A 14,366-nucleotide genomic window follows, 5' to 3' on the forward strand; every position below is an offset into this window, starting at 1 on the left:
CTTCTCTCCCCATTCTTTATCTTTGTAAAACACAGAGGCATATGCCAGGTGATCTGTCACTTGAACTCTGGCACTTGGTGATTTTAAATGTGCTGTTCTTAAAAGTCAACCAACCAACCAACCAACCAACCAACCAACCAACCAACCAATCAACCATTAATCATCAATTAATCAATCATCAATTAATGATTCACAAATCTTTTTTTCCATCTCTTTACATTGCTCTTATTTTATTTCTTTGAATTAGGATTTCCTTAATATTTTTTTCTGCACTAACTCCTAAGCATCTTTTTCTTCCAATCACTAATTCATGCCTGTAAAAGTGCCAGACCCCCACTTAACACAGCAGTTTCTTCTCTCAAGAAGGTTTGACAATTACCAAAACTAGAAGTCTGATTCTCTTTGACATAGCTCCATTCCAGTGTGTGGCAACACTAATTTCTTGTGCTAAATTGCTTAATTAGAGTACAGTTTTGGCCAAATGCTGTTCTAGATATTTCTATGAATAAATATTTTTATATAAACAATTAACTTTTGAGTTATTAGATATTGAAGAAAGTTTATCACTCTCTGATCTGTGTGTGGCCTCATTTAAACAGAGGAAAGGGTAAACTGAGGTTTTCCAAGGACAGAAGGATTTGATTCCAGCTGGCTTTGAGATGCAGAGCACACACCCTGTCTTGAAGAATTCACATATAAGTCCTCACTACTGAAGGGGCCAGTTTCTTGTCCCTGCCCCAGTTTTGTCTTTCTGTGGTACTTTAACTAATACATAATGTACATATGAGAAATTCAGTTATTTTGATGAACAAATGCACAATTCTTTGGATGAGTGTATCAGCCATGTTGGTACGCTCCCAAGCATGAATATTCAAGTTTAAAAGTAATATTTTAGTCTAGACATGACTTAAATGGTTACTTTAAGCATCACTATTTTGGATCAACCATATAGCCTTCTTGTTTTAAAAATTAGTTTGAAATCCTGGGCTCTTTTTAAACCCAGTACCTAGCACTCTTCATTTCTTTTGGGACTCTGCTTTTTGGTATTTCTTTTCCTTGAATGTTTGGAGGGGAAGGGAGGAAAAGGATTCTCCCAGTACTCTGAAAACAGAGGAACGCTCAGTGGTGATCCATGGCTACTCACCTTGGCTGTGGTGTTAGTCAAGTCTGCTGGACCATATCCTTTGCCCAGAACCTTCTTAAGATATTGTTTTATTCCAACTTAGGAAATTAGTCAGACTCAAGGGAAAATGGCATTTGAGTCACAGGAAAACTTCTCTGTGTTCAGCTCCACCCCTGGGATGGGAATAATTATTGAGAGTTAAGTTGGTTGGGGGAATCTCAGAGAGATTATAGAAATGGTCAATCAGATCATACCGCATGCTGAACTGTCTCTAAGGCACGCTTTCCACAAGTTCTAAGGCATCAGTGGCCCAGCTACGTCGGCTCCCATAAGTTTTAGAAAGTGCTTTTCCTATTTCCTGGAAGGAAAGATTCAGCCAACACTGAGATCAGAGCCTTTCATTTCTTATTAAAATTATGGTTCTCTCATAGAGTGTACCCCAACTCTAGTTTTCTTTCCTGTCACCCCTCCTTGCCTCTCACTCATTTCCATTCCTATTCTGAGTCCCTTTAGAAAAGAGCAGGTTTTCCATGGGCATCATCTGAACAAGATACATTAAGACTAGACAAAAGTCCCCATATCAAGGCTGGGCAAAGCAACCCAGTAGGAGAGAAAAGATTCTAAGAGCAGAGCAGAGTCAGAGGCACCCCACTCCTACCCTTAAGAGTCCCACAAAAATACCAAGCTATACAACCATAACACACACACACACACACACACACACACACACACACACACACACGGCCCCAGTTATACCATACTGCCTCTGGTATTGTTGCTTCAGTTTCGGTGAGCCTCTAAGAGCCCTGTTTAGTTTATTCTGTGGGCACGTTCTCCTGGTTTCTTTAATCATTCTGGCTCCTTCAATTCTTTCTTCTCCTCAAGCTGTGAGCAGACTTGAAACTAATGGGGCAATAACTCTGTAGGCCCTGATGAAAATAGAGTAGATATATTTTAGAAAGAAAATTTGGATTAAGATAGTTCCAGCTGATCAAAATGTGAATGCTTCACAACTTCTTTAAAAGGGGAACAAGAATACCCTTGGCAGGGAATAGAGAGGCAAAGATTAAAACGGAGACAGAAGGAACACCCATTCAGAGCCTGCCCCACATGTGGCCCACACATATACAGCCACCCAATTAGACAAGATGGATGAAGCAAAGAAGTGCAGGCCGACAGGAACCGAATGTAGATCTCTCCTGAGAGACACAGCCAGAATACAGTAAATACAGAGGCGAATGCCAGCAGCAAACCACTGAACTGAGAACAGGACCCCCGTTGAAGGAATCAGAGAAAGAACTGGAAGAGCTTGAAGGGGCTCGAGACCCCATATGTACAACAATGCCAACCAACCAGAGCTTCCAGGGACTAAGCCATTACCCATAGACTACACATGGACTGACCCTGGACTCTGACCTCATAGGTAGCAATGAATATCCTAGTAAGAGCACCAGTGGAAGGGGAAGCCCTGGGTCCTGCTAAGACTGAACCCCCAGTGATCGTGATTGTTGGGGGTAGGGTGGCAATGGGCGGAGGATGGGGAGGGGAACACCCATAAGGAAGGGGAAGCGGAGGGATTAGGGGGATGTTTGCCAGGAAACCGGGAAAGGGAATAACATTCGAAATGTAAATAAGAAATACTCAAGTTAATTAAAAAAAATAAAAAGAAATGGAAAAAAAACAAAAAAAAAAGAAAAAAAGATATTTCCAAACTGAAGTGACATGAAACTTAAAGACAAGGATTGTGATCACTCACCAAAGTGTTGGAAATCAGGAAAACATGGCGTTCTGAATCCCCCAGTATAGCACATTTTGATGAACTCACGACCTTAACTCCTGCCACCTGAGTGTTGTTCTTATACATTCCATCCTCTTTGTCCTGTGTCTACTTTCTCAGAAGTAAAGACAGTTTTTGGATCCTTCACCCTCCTACCACCAAGCAATTGCTGCAGCACTTGGCTTCTTCTTTGTTACAGATATTACACCTAATATGCTTAACATGTTCTCATTTGACCATGTAATGTAGCAGAATGTCAGCTCTGAGGGGGTCCTAGAGCAGGGACTTACCTCTGAGTCCATGTACAGTATAAGTACTTTTTCATGTGTGTCATGTAACAGGTAAAGCTATGGTGGCCATTTTAAAGCCGTGTGTGCAGTCTCTATCAAGCCCCAACATGTCACCTACTAAGTACAAAGACACAAATCAGGAAAATCCACCTCACCGACTTGGAAGTTATTAAAATGACCATCACTATACTATAAAACAGATGATACTAAATTCTGCATGAATGGACCAAGATATTTTTAGAATCCTATTTTATTTCCAGAATGGAGTCTGACCCAGGGCAGACCATAGGTAAGGCTTAAAAACTTGTATACACAATTGAGACAGATTGAAAAATTTCTATGTATATGAGCACCACCTCTTTAGGTATACCTCAGCCACTTGACTCTTCTCTAATCTTATCTAACTCCTTTTTCTACTGTGCAGGCAAAAGACTTTCCCCTCAGTCTGCTCCCACTTTTATTTCTCTACTTATCCATGTCAGTTCAAATATTGTCATCCACCAAATTACACTCCCCCTTTTTTCAGGACTTCAGTCAGAACAGAAGAAGTCCCAAAAGTTCATAAATGTACAATTTCCCTCCTTCCCAACCATAGCCATTATCAGTGACACATTGTGTGTCATTAAACTTGCTTGCTTATCCACCCCTCACTCCAATGGACTGTGAGATTGTTGATGACAAAAATGAGTTCTTGTTTTCACTTCTGAGATCTTAGAATCTTAAAAATACAAATAAAAAAATACAAATAAATAATATGTTTGCTTTAAGCCTAATTTTTTTTTAAACATATGGGTCGTGTCCCTACATGGGTTGACATGACCAGATGTTGGGGATGTGGAAGTAGTAGTTAAATTTCTGAATGTTCAGTGAACAGAATGGCATCCAGAATGAAACAAATAACAAATTGGCAGGATTTCTCAAAACAGCAGCCCATGCTGCAACCACGTGACTTCGTTGCTGGCTTGGATCTGGACATACCATCGGTTTACCTGTCATTGCATACGCTACCATACCACAAATCCCAGTGAATACAGCCTGGAATAATGTGCTTCAGTTCTGAGTCTACTGTTGTTTGTTTGTTTTTCTGTGCACACAAAATTATGTTTCTCTAAGTTTACTTCTGTCATTTTGCCCTATGTATTTATAAAGTGATATTCTCAGCAAAGCCAGTATAAAATAGAAACATCACTTAGATCTGAAAACCTTCAAAGATACTTTATAGTCTGCAAAGTGAAATACTCAGGTGAGACTTAATTGTTCATGTGAAAGAATATTTCATTAACTCCCAAATTTGCATTCTTGTTTAGTAAGTGGTAAAAATTTACATTTAACACAGAATGTTTTAACATAAAAATTTTCATGACTTCATATCAGCAAATATTTGGTTTCAATACTTATTTTGTACACATGGAAGCCCAGAATTGTGTAAAAATTTCTCACATGAAAAAGCATCAGAATAGAATATTTTCAAGAAGGCTGTTGTAATCAATAAATGAATAGCTCAATTACTCGAATGGAAAATTTGCATTGGCCTTTAAAACATATTGTGAAATTTCTAACATAGTGTATAATGATCCTAGCAACACTGTATTAGATAATTATTCATGTTTAATCATAGAAAGGACACAATGATAAACAGATAAACACTTGGCTCTCTGATTACCCAGGATTCTGCACATACTTTTAGCAACATACCCATTAAATTATATAAAATGTTTTTTTCTTTAGAAATTTAATGTCTACAAAACAAAAGCAATGTAGGAAACATTATTCTGTTTCTGAAATCTAAAACATTGGCTTTAAGGTCCAGAAAACATTGGCTTTAAGAAAATATGTGTGACATAAATGAGGTAACAAATAACAAATTTTAAGGTCAGAGAATGTAGCTCAGTAATAGAGGGCTTACATAGTATGCTAGAAGCCTTGGAGATGATTCCTAACATCATGGTAAGCAATTGTAGAATGAATTTTCACCAGTCTTACACTTATTGTTGGTACCTACAACAAAGCAATGTGTTTGACTTGATCCACTCAGTATATTATTTTTTTCCCCAAGCACTTCACAGTCTCCAAGTCTCATAAGCATCCAATGTCATCAGGTCTGGTCTTTTCCTCTTAGAACTCTGAACATGGCTCCCCTGATGGGCTTGGACTTGACACTATAGATGATGGGGTTGAGCACAGGAGGTACCACAAGGTACACGTACGCAACAAGGGCATGAACAATGTGAGGTAGGTGCTTTCCAAAACGGTGGATCATGGACACACCTATGACTGGAATGTAAAAGACCAGGACAGCCAAGATATGGGAAACACATGTGTTGAGGGTGCGGACGCGCTCCCTTGGAGAGGCTAGCCCCATCACTGTGTAAAGAATCAAGGAGTAGGACATGACAATAAGCGAGGAGTCTACACCCACTGTGGACAGAACCACATAGAGTCCATAGAGGATGTTGACAGTAATGTCAGCACAGGCCAGCTTCATGACATCAGCATGGAAACAGAATGAGTGAGACAGGAGGATCTTGCCAGGGCAGTAGTTCAGTCGTTTCAGCAAGAAGGGCACTGGGAATAGTGACAGAGTGGCCCTAGCTACAATGGCCACCCCGATCCTGATGATGACAGTGTTAGTGAGGACAGATGCATAGCGCAGTGGATTGGAGATAGCCACAAATCGGTCAAAGGACATGGCCAAGAGCACTGAGGACTCCAACACGGAGAAGGAGTGTAGGAAGAACATCTGGATCAGACAGGCATTGAAGCCGATGAAGCGATAGTCAAACCAGAGCACAGCCAGGGTGGAGGGCAGTGTGGACAAGCTGAGGCCCACATCACTAAGGGCCAGCATGGATAGGAAGTAGTACATGGGCTGGTGTAGGCTATGGGTCCTCCTCACAGCCAGGAGGATGAGACAGTTTCCGGTGAGTGCCACAGTGTACATGAAGGAGAAGGGGATGGAGATCCAGCCGTGGACAGCCTCTAGTCCTGGGATGCCAATCATGAGGAAAGACTGTGGCTGGAAGAAGGAAATGTTGATGAAAGCCTGTGAGGAGATCATCCTTGGAGATGTCTGAGGACTCTAGGAAGTTATGATCTCTTCTTAATCTCTGAAGAAACCTAAGCAAAAGAATTACGTTATGCAAAGACATGGGCTTTAATATCCGCTGATATGGGTCCAAGCCTGATCGTGACAGACATGAAGCAGAGTTAGAAATGTAATGTGTCTAAAGAAAAAAAATACTTTTAAAGAAGAACATAGGATAGCAAGATTGTTCAGTGAGTAAAGAAGCTTGTTGCCAAGCTTGAAGATTTTAGGTTGTCTCCAGATCTAATTTGTTTACCAATATGGCCTCTGATTTCCACATCTGCATCCCTCATACTAAGTTAATCAATAAATTTCAAATAAAAGGTTACTGTTCAATATGAAGAACAATAATCTGTTTGCAATTAAACCTGGCAGTGAAAACTAAGACCCAGAATACCAAGACATTTGCTGTTAAATCTCCCTTAGAAATGACTGCATAAATTTTATAGAAACAATGGCAATGTCAATCAATAGACATGTTCATGTGGAAGGAGACCATTTTGTGAGGTCTCAACTCTAGTGCAAGAACTCTAGGCAACTGGTGACAACGAAGACAGGATAAGTATCACCTCCCAGGGATAGACTCCCTACTGGTTGTTTGATTTGAAGTGGTCAACAAGAACCATATGCACACAGATAACAAAAAGTGACTCAGCAACTGTATCCACGTCCTTTTCCACACATATATGCATGCATATTATGTGACAATAATCAAAGGAGCATGGGAGGGATTCAAAGCAAGGACCTGGGAGGTGCTGCAGAGAGAAAAGTAGAAGTGATAAGTAGTGAATTTACATTTCAATTAAAATCTATAAAAACATTATTCATGAAATGCATAAAAATGGAAGAAAAATCTGTCTCAAAGTTTTCTGAATAGTTTGAAAGTGAAAGAAAGAATCAAACCATATTAGTAGAGAGTAAAAATAATTGGATGGTGAAATAAAAATCAAAATGGCAGACCAATGAAGAGGAAGATATGAAGAGCAAAGCAGTGGCAGGGCAGGGGGACTGGGAAACTCGAGCCGTTACCAAAGGCCAGCTGTTAAAAGAATTAATTTAGAAGAAAAACCAAAGTTAAATTGAGATGAACTAGAGACTATATGATGAATTAAATAGTAGAATCATAAACATGGTTTTTTGAACAGAATCAAGTAAAAATAGAATACAGACAAATACTTTAATGTACATTAAATGCTTTATCGAAAATTAAAGACTACATGAATATACCTATCATGTACCAGGAAATAAATACCAATGAAAAGGCCTATGTTTATTATTTTAGGTATATACTATACTGGCAAAATAAGAAGAAATTCTAGAGGTACCTTCTTAATGCCTTTGTAAAGCTGAGCCAGGAATGACAGAATACATTCATGGAGAGAAAGCAAAGACAAACCAGACTGATAGAGCAGTGAGTCCGAGTGGCTAGATGTGGTCTCCAAACCCTCCCCTGGAAGAGGCTCTCGCTCACTGAAAACTGCCCGGTTTGAGAACTCACACTGAAAATATAACAAATGAATCTGGAAATTTTTCACTACTAGACAACATGAAACTAGTGGGGAAAAAAAAACAACTGGGGTCATTTAATCATAAAGCAAGTCAGTCATTTACCATGGAGGGCAAATGGGCATCAGTGCTACTGAGACCTATGGTGCATTGAATCACATTATATCTACGTTCTCTAGTGACGTTGCTGTTTACTCTGCCTCTTGTTGTGTCACAGAACAAAAACGGTGATTCCTATTTGTAGATGTTTCATAACAATTGAACTAGAGAGCTTTTCTTCTGTTCAGACAGTGAAATGATGGGAAGCCAAGTTGAAAGGAAATGATAGTTTGCAAAAATATTACTTCTGATTTATAGCTAATTACCAGTTTAGGGAGAATAAAGAAAAGAGCAGGAAACCAGCCTGGTTGTCACAGCAGCAGATACTGAAAAATTCCAATTAAGGGCAGGTAAAGTAACAGGTCAAAAGGTCAAAATTTCTCCCATAAATAAATAAGAAAACAGAAAAAGCATGGGTGCCATCTATTCCCTTTAATTTTCTTTATAAAGCCTATAGAATTAAGAAAAGATGTTTTATGTAATCAGCTAAATAGAATATGTGAGTTTCATTAAGATTTTATTTTGAAAAAGCTGAACACAACAAGAGAGCAAACTAGTATATATTTTTAAAAGCAGACTTGGGGAAATGTAAATCAATGCTAGTTACATTTTTGTGGTGATGCTCTATTCTGATATGATTGTAATAATGCAGCTATGCTTTAATATAGGTAGATAGTTTGTAATAATTGATTCTAAAATAATTGGGGGTGCAGAGTGGTCATGAGTTGGTAATTATGCAGTTGGGTGCAGGTTTGAGAATATCCATGGTCTCTCCTCAATTTTCAGTTAATTATGAACTTTCATTATATGCATTAGAAAAATACTGTTCTATAATTATAAATAAAAATATTTAAATGTGATACTTATGTACAATATTCATCTCACTTTCTCCAAAACTATGAGGTCATCAGACGGCTTCATTTTTGAAGCAGTTTGCTAGATTCAAGAGAACTAAGAAGTTAGCACTGGAGACTGACAATAGAGTGGTTTCACAGGAAAGATTGCAGTCTCTGTCTTAGGTATGCCATCTTCCCTTGCAAGAAGTTCTGCAAAGAAGGTTCAGAAGACCCAGAGGACCAGAGAAATGAGAGCACAACTTTGGAAATGAGCAGCTTGACAGGAGTTAAGACTGCCTAGCTCTCTCCCCCTACTTGGATCAGAGTTCCAGTAATAAGCTTGATTTTGCACCAACTGCTAGGCATGCTGGGGTCATTCCAGCAGGAAATGTATAAGCAGGAATGTCTGTGGAAAATTGCCAGTGCTGACAAAGACAGCAGAGAGGATAGGCAGGTGCCCAGAGGGGAAGTAAACCAGACATACATCTCATCTGATTCTTCTCTTTAGATAATACTAGAAATACAGTGTGAGTTTCCAATTCACATCTGAGCTATAAACTCCAGGACTTTGGCAAATCAGTCTACCAGTTTCTACTGTTTTTTTTTGTTCCAGAAGATTTCTCATTCCTTGTTACGTACCCCATTCAGACTCAGATCACCAAATGAGGTTGAGAGAGCAGCCACAAATATGGGAAGTGAGGAAAAAGCCATTCTGGGGCCTGGCTACTCACCCTGGCTATTGTTCCAGGCTGTTCTGTCTGCAGTGAAATGACCAAGATTTATCTCCCTGCACAGGGAGCTGTAGCAGCAGCATTTGTCTCCAGGGAAGACCAGAGTCACAGAGGTATCATTCCACTCAGGTTCTTCAGGAGTGGGAAAGTTGGAGCTGGCTTTGAAATCCAGAGGAAGGGAGTTCAGGATCATAGACTTCACAGCAACCCACAAAGTCAAGTTGTCTTCAGAGACTAGTAGCATTCATGGCCCATCAGTATTTGAAGTCTTTCTGATTGAATTCCTGAAGCATCCTCAGGGCCAGTGCACAGAATGAGTCCTGCAGGAGTTTTTTTTTTTTGAATTTTCATAGAGTAGGCATAAGGAACAAATCCAGAGACAAATGGATTGTTGTATATATTGGTGCAAGTGTAAAATGATGCAATCTTTATAGAAAATGGTATGGTGTTTTCTCTAAAAATTAAAAATAGAAATACTGCATGATCCATCAATCCTACTACTGGGCATATACTCAAGGGAAATTAATTCAATTCATGAAGAGTTAACCATATGGCTATTCTTTACATGGTTATTCATAATAACCCTGACATTATTTATGTCCATCAATTGCAAAATTGCAATTGGTAAGTGGATTGCAAAAATGTAATTCACTCTTTCTGGAATATTATTCAACCCAAAAGTGAGAAAATGAGGCCATTGGTAATAGTATGGGTGAACACAGAATATAATGCTAAGAGAAATAAGACATAGAGATACAGATACTGAACTGAATGATCTTATATGTGTAATATAAAAGTGTTCAACTCATATAAGTGGATGAAATTGACAACAAAATAGTAAGTCCTTCAAGATACTGAGGGTGGGAAAGAGTTGTTGAAATGGTAAAAGATTTATGTTATGTACTAAACTCTATAGTATGGGACATGTTGCAGATTATTCGAATACATTGTGAACCCTGAAATTGTGCACTGAAAAACATTATCTCTTTGTGGTATGGCTCAGCCCTAGCACACACCTTTAACCCAAGAGCTTTCTGTAAACAGGATTAAATAAAGTCAAAATAGGTCAAGAGCCAAGGCAAGCACAAGATGACAGGGAGTGAACATAAGAATTCCAAGGAAAGAGAAAGAGGAGTCTTTGAGTTGAAGGGTATATAAGACAGAGTAGAGAAGAAGAAGGAACTTTTTCCTTCTGAAGCATTGGTAGAGTAGGAAGATCAGCTTGGTGCTTTCTCTGCTTCTCTGAGCTAGAGCTTTTCACCACAGCATCTGACTCCTGAGTCTTCATTTGGTAAAATTGAACATTTGGAATTTTGTTATCTCTTAGGATCCTTTTGTTTTCTAAAAAAGATAGAAAGGGAGTAGATCTAGATGGGAGAGGATAGGGTGGGGAGATCTGGAGGAGAAACTGTAATCAGAATACATTGTATGGGAAAAGAATCCATTTTCAATGAAAGGGGGGAAAGAAAAAGAAAAACCAACAGTGACAATAGTTAATTATAATGTATTGCAGACTTGAAATTGTTGAATAGACCTTAAATGTCCTCACCACAAAATGACAACAGCAAGATGATGGGTATATTGATTGACTTTTTTCAACCATTTCACAATAGATACATATGTGAGAACATAGATTTGCACCATATAGACACAGTTTTTGTCAGTTATTTCTTGATAAGTCTGGAAAATATTGTTTTGTCAGCTTTATCTCATGATTTATTTTGTTTTTATTATTTTTTTAACTTTTCATCTGTTCTTTGTGAATTTCACATTATGCACCCAACTCCACTCATCTCCACTTCTCTTCTTACCTCCCGTCCTCCCTTGTAACTTCCCCTGAACGGAGAAAAATAAATCTCATTGTGAAAGCTATAGTGTGTTAAAATGTGTCCCACAGTATACCTGTTAGTCCATATTTCCTTGCTTGCAAATGTTCATTGAAATGAGTTGTTGGTCTGGTACATGGCCTTTGGCTTCTGTTATACTATCAATACTGGAACCTCATTGGGAGTCCTCTGGGATATCCTGTAGTTGCTCTGTGTCATGAAGATCCTGTAGTTTTTGATCTGTAGGACTGGCCCCTCATGCACTTCAGCAGTTCATTGATGGTATAGATGTTGGGATGGGACAGTTCAAAGCCCTGGATTTGGGTTACTATTCTGGTCAGCCCACCAGGTCTCCTGTACCCATACCACCAAAAGCAAGCTCTCTTGCCCTGCCCTGGTCCACTGGTCCATAGGCAACCAAGGGACAGAGTCAGTTCTCCCACTCTCATGCCCTTGGGGCTGGCTCATCTTCATCCATGCTCTCAGGCCCAGGTCTACTGTGCTGCTCAGGTGAAGTGCAGGGCCTGCTCTCCTGAATGCTGCAGCAGGTAAGGGACAGTGACAGCTGTCCTGCTCTCAGGATTCCGTGGTACCAACTCTCCTTCCTGCTGTAGGAGAGGAGGGCAAAAGGAAGGGGAGGGATCTCTCCCTTGTTTGTGTCATTGCACAGAAGAGAAGAGTCAGGTTGTCTGTGCTCGTGCCCTTTGGGCAGCAGCTTACCCACAACGCCTGCATTGTGCAGGGGCCTTCTCTCCAGAGTTCTACAACTGGCTAGGAGTGGGGTCAGCTTTCTTTTTCTCACATCCCTGGGCTAGCTCTCCCAGGATGCCCAGGCAAGGAGTGGGACAAGTTTCACACAATCCTCAGACATCAACCTATCCCTAAATCAGGGACATTTGTCTAGCCATTTGGTGGTAGCAGACCTTCCTGGTGCAGGAATGGACCCAGACAAGATCTCTGATGGCATCACTGGTTCCTCACATCAGGCTGTTCTTCACTACCCTCAAGTCTCCAGTTCTGCCTCTCTTCACTGTGCCCACATCTTTCTGTTTCTCTTTTTCTTTCATTTTCCCACACTTCCTTGATCCTCTTAGTGGCACCTGTGGCTTCTGAGTGTGCCAAGCCCCCACATGTGCATTATGGCATCAGGTAGAGAGCATCTTGGGTATGGTTCCCTCTCTCTGGAAACTTGTGTGGCTTCAGGTGGTTGTCTTTGGCTCACCTTTTTCAGAGTGTTAGACTACTAATAATTTAGATGTTTACAGGACAGAACACTGAAGGTAGACATAGCATCTTTCCTCTCTACCACCTACTGGTGCACTTGTAGCACAGCATCATACCTGCAAAGCCTTTAGGGGCAAGTTCCTGGTTTATTTTTAAGCCACTTGAAATCTTATTCCAGCCACTGCTGTGGGTACCAGTTCTGAGCAGACTTTAGTCACCTTAATTCACTCTTACTAAGGCCCTATCTCCCGTATCCACTGCTTTCTCCTGGCTTCTTTTTTGATGATACAGTATGAGTGGCCCATGAGATTCACAGATACTCGGGCAGAGACTGCTTGCCAGTAGACGAAGCTAATGTTTAGTAGGATCCAAGAGGGAAAACTGCCCCCTTCCATTTACAAGGCAGTGTATTCTGTGACAAAGTTTAGGGAGTTCTGTATGATCTAGCAGTTCTTGTCTAATGAGTAAGCAATTCCACACTGCATTTTATTTAGTTCTTTCTTTCCCCTGCCTCAGTCTCACTGCGGTTCTTCACTGGTCACTGGAACAGGTTGATACTTGTAGTTTGTCAGTTTTAGCTTCTGGGTAGAGCCTATGCTCTGGTAATGATGACTCTCAGTATCAGAACTACATTATTGTTTCATGCCTCTATAGTGCCCCTCTGCTTTTCTCCATTCACTTTTACTAACTTAATCTGGTCTCAGCTTAAATATCCCCTCATGACCTGTCCACAACAGTCTTTCCACCCTCCACACTGCTTTCTCTGTCCTTTGTGTATTTGCTGAACCTTTAAAAGCTCATTGTGGACTATCATGTTGTGGTCTTAATGTTCAGAAATTTCATGTTTCAGGTTACAGAATGCTGTATAAAGGATTTATCTTTGAATGACATTAAGATGTATACAATGCATATTACACATGCTTTAAAATGTAATAAACACATTCTTTTTTTCCTTTTTTTCTTTATTAACTTGAGTATTTCTCATTTACATTTTGATTGTTAGTCCCTTCCCAGTTTCTGGGCCAACATCCCCCTAGCCCCTCCCCCTCCCCTTCTATATGGGTGTTCCCCTCCCCATCCTCCCCCCATTACTGCCTTCCCCCCAATAATCACGTTCACTGGGGGTTCAGTCTTAGCAGGACCCAGGGCTTCCTCTTCCACTGGTGCTCTTACTAGGCTATTCATTGCTACCTGTGAGGTTGGAGCCCAGGGTCAGTCCATGTATAGTCTTTAGGTAGTGGCTTAGTCCCTGGAAGCTCTGGTTGCTTGGCATTGTTGTTCATATGGTGTCTCGAGCCCCTTCAATCTCTTCCAGTCCTTTCTCTGATTCCTTCAATGGGGGTCCCGTTCTCAGTTCAGTGGTTTGCTGCTGGCATTCGCCTCTGTATTTGCTGTATTCTGGTTGTGTCTCTCAGGAAAGATCTACATCCGGTTCCTGTCGGCCTGCACTTCTTTGCTTCATCCATCTTGTCTAATTGGGTGGCTGTATATGTATGGGCCACATGTGGGGCAGGCTCTGAATGGGTGTTCCTTTTGCCTCTGTTTTAATCTTTGCCTCCCTATTTCCTGCCAAGGGTATTCTTGTTCACCTTTTAAAGGAGTGAAGCATTCGCATTTTGATCATCTGTCTTGAGTTTCATGTGTTCTGTGCATCTAGGGTAATTCAAGCATTTGGGCTAATAGCCACTTATCAATGAGTGCATACCATGTATGTTTTTCTGTGATTGGGTTACCTCACACAGGATGATATTTTCCAGTTTCCTCCATTTGCCTATGAATTTCATAAAGGCATTGTTTTTGATAGCTGAGTAATATTCCATTGTGTAGATGTATCACATTTTCTGTATCCATTCCTCTGTTAAAGGGCAT

The 14,366-nt window shown here is 40.3% G+C and overlaps 1 protein-coding gene and 1 non-coding gene across 2 annotated transcripts; both read right to left on the minus strand.

The window, feature by feature from the left end:
* Positions 1 to 5,285: 5,285 nt before the first annotated feature.
* On the minus strand, positions 5,286 to 6,248 carry Or51a25 (olfactory receptor family 51 subfamily A member 25). Its single transcript, NM_001000748.1, has one exon. It carries the CDS (start codon positions 6,246 to 6,248, stop codon positions 5,286 to 5,288), a length of 963 nt encoding a protein of 320 aa, NP_001000748.1.
* Positions 6,249 to 12,504: 6,256 nt separating this feature from the next.
* LOC120100439 (small nucleolar RNA SNORA17) lies at positions 12,505 to 12,635 on the minus strand. The gene has a single exon (XR_005500192.1). It is a non-coding gene; the product is annotated as a small nucleolar RNA SNORA17 (small nucleolar RNA).
* Between the last annotated feature and the right edge of the window lie 1,731 nt (positions 12,636 to 14,366).

This window comes from Rattus norvegicus, chromosome 1 (genome assembly GCF_036323735.1).
Source record: "Rattus norvegicus strain BN/NHsdMcwi chromosome 1, GRCr8, whole genome shotgun sequence".
Classification (NCBI taxonomy): domain Eukaryota; kingdom Metazoa; phylum Chordata; class Mammalia; order Rodentia; family Muridae; genus Rattus; species Rattus norvegicus.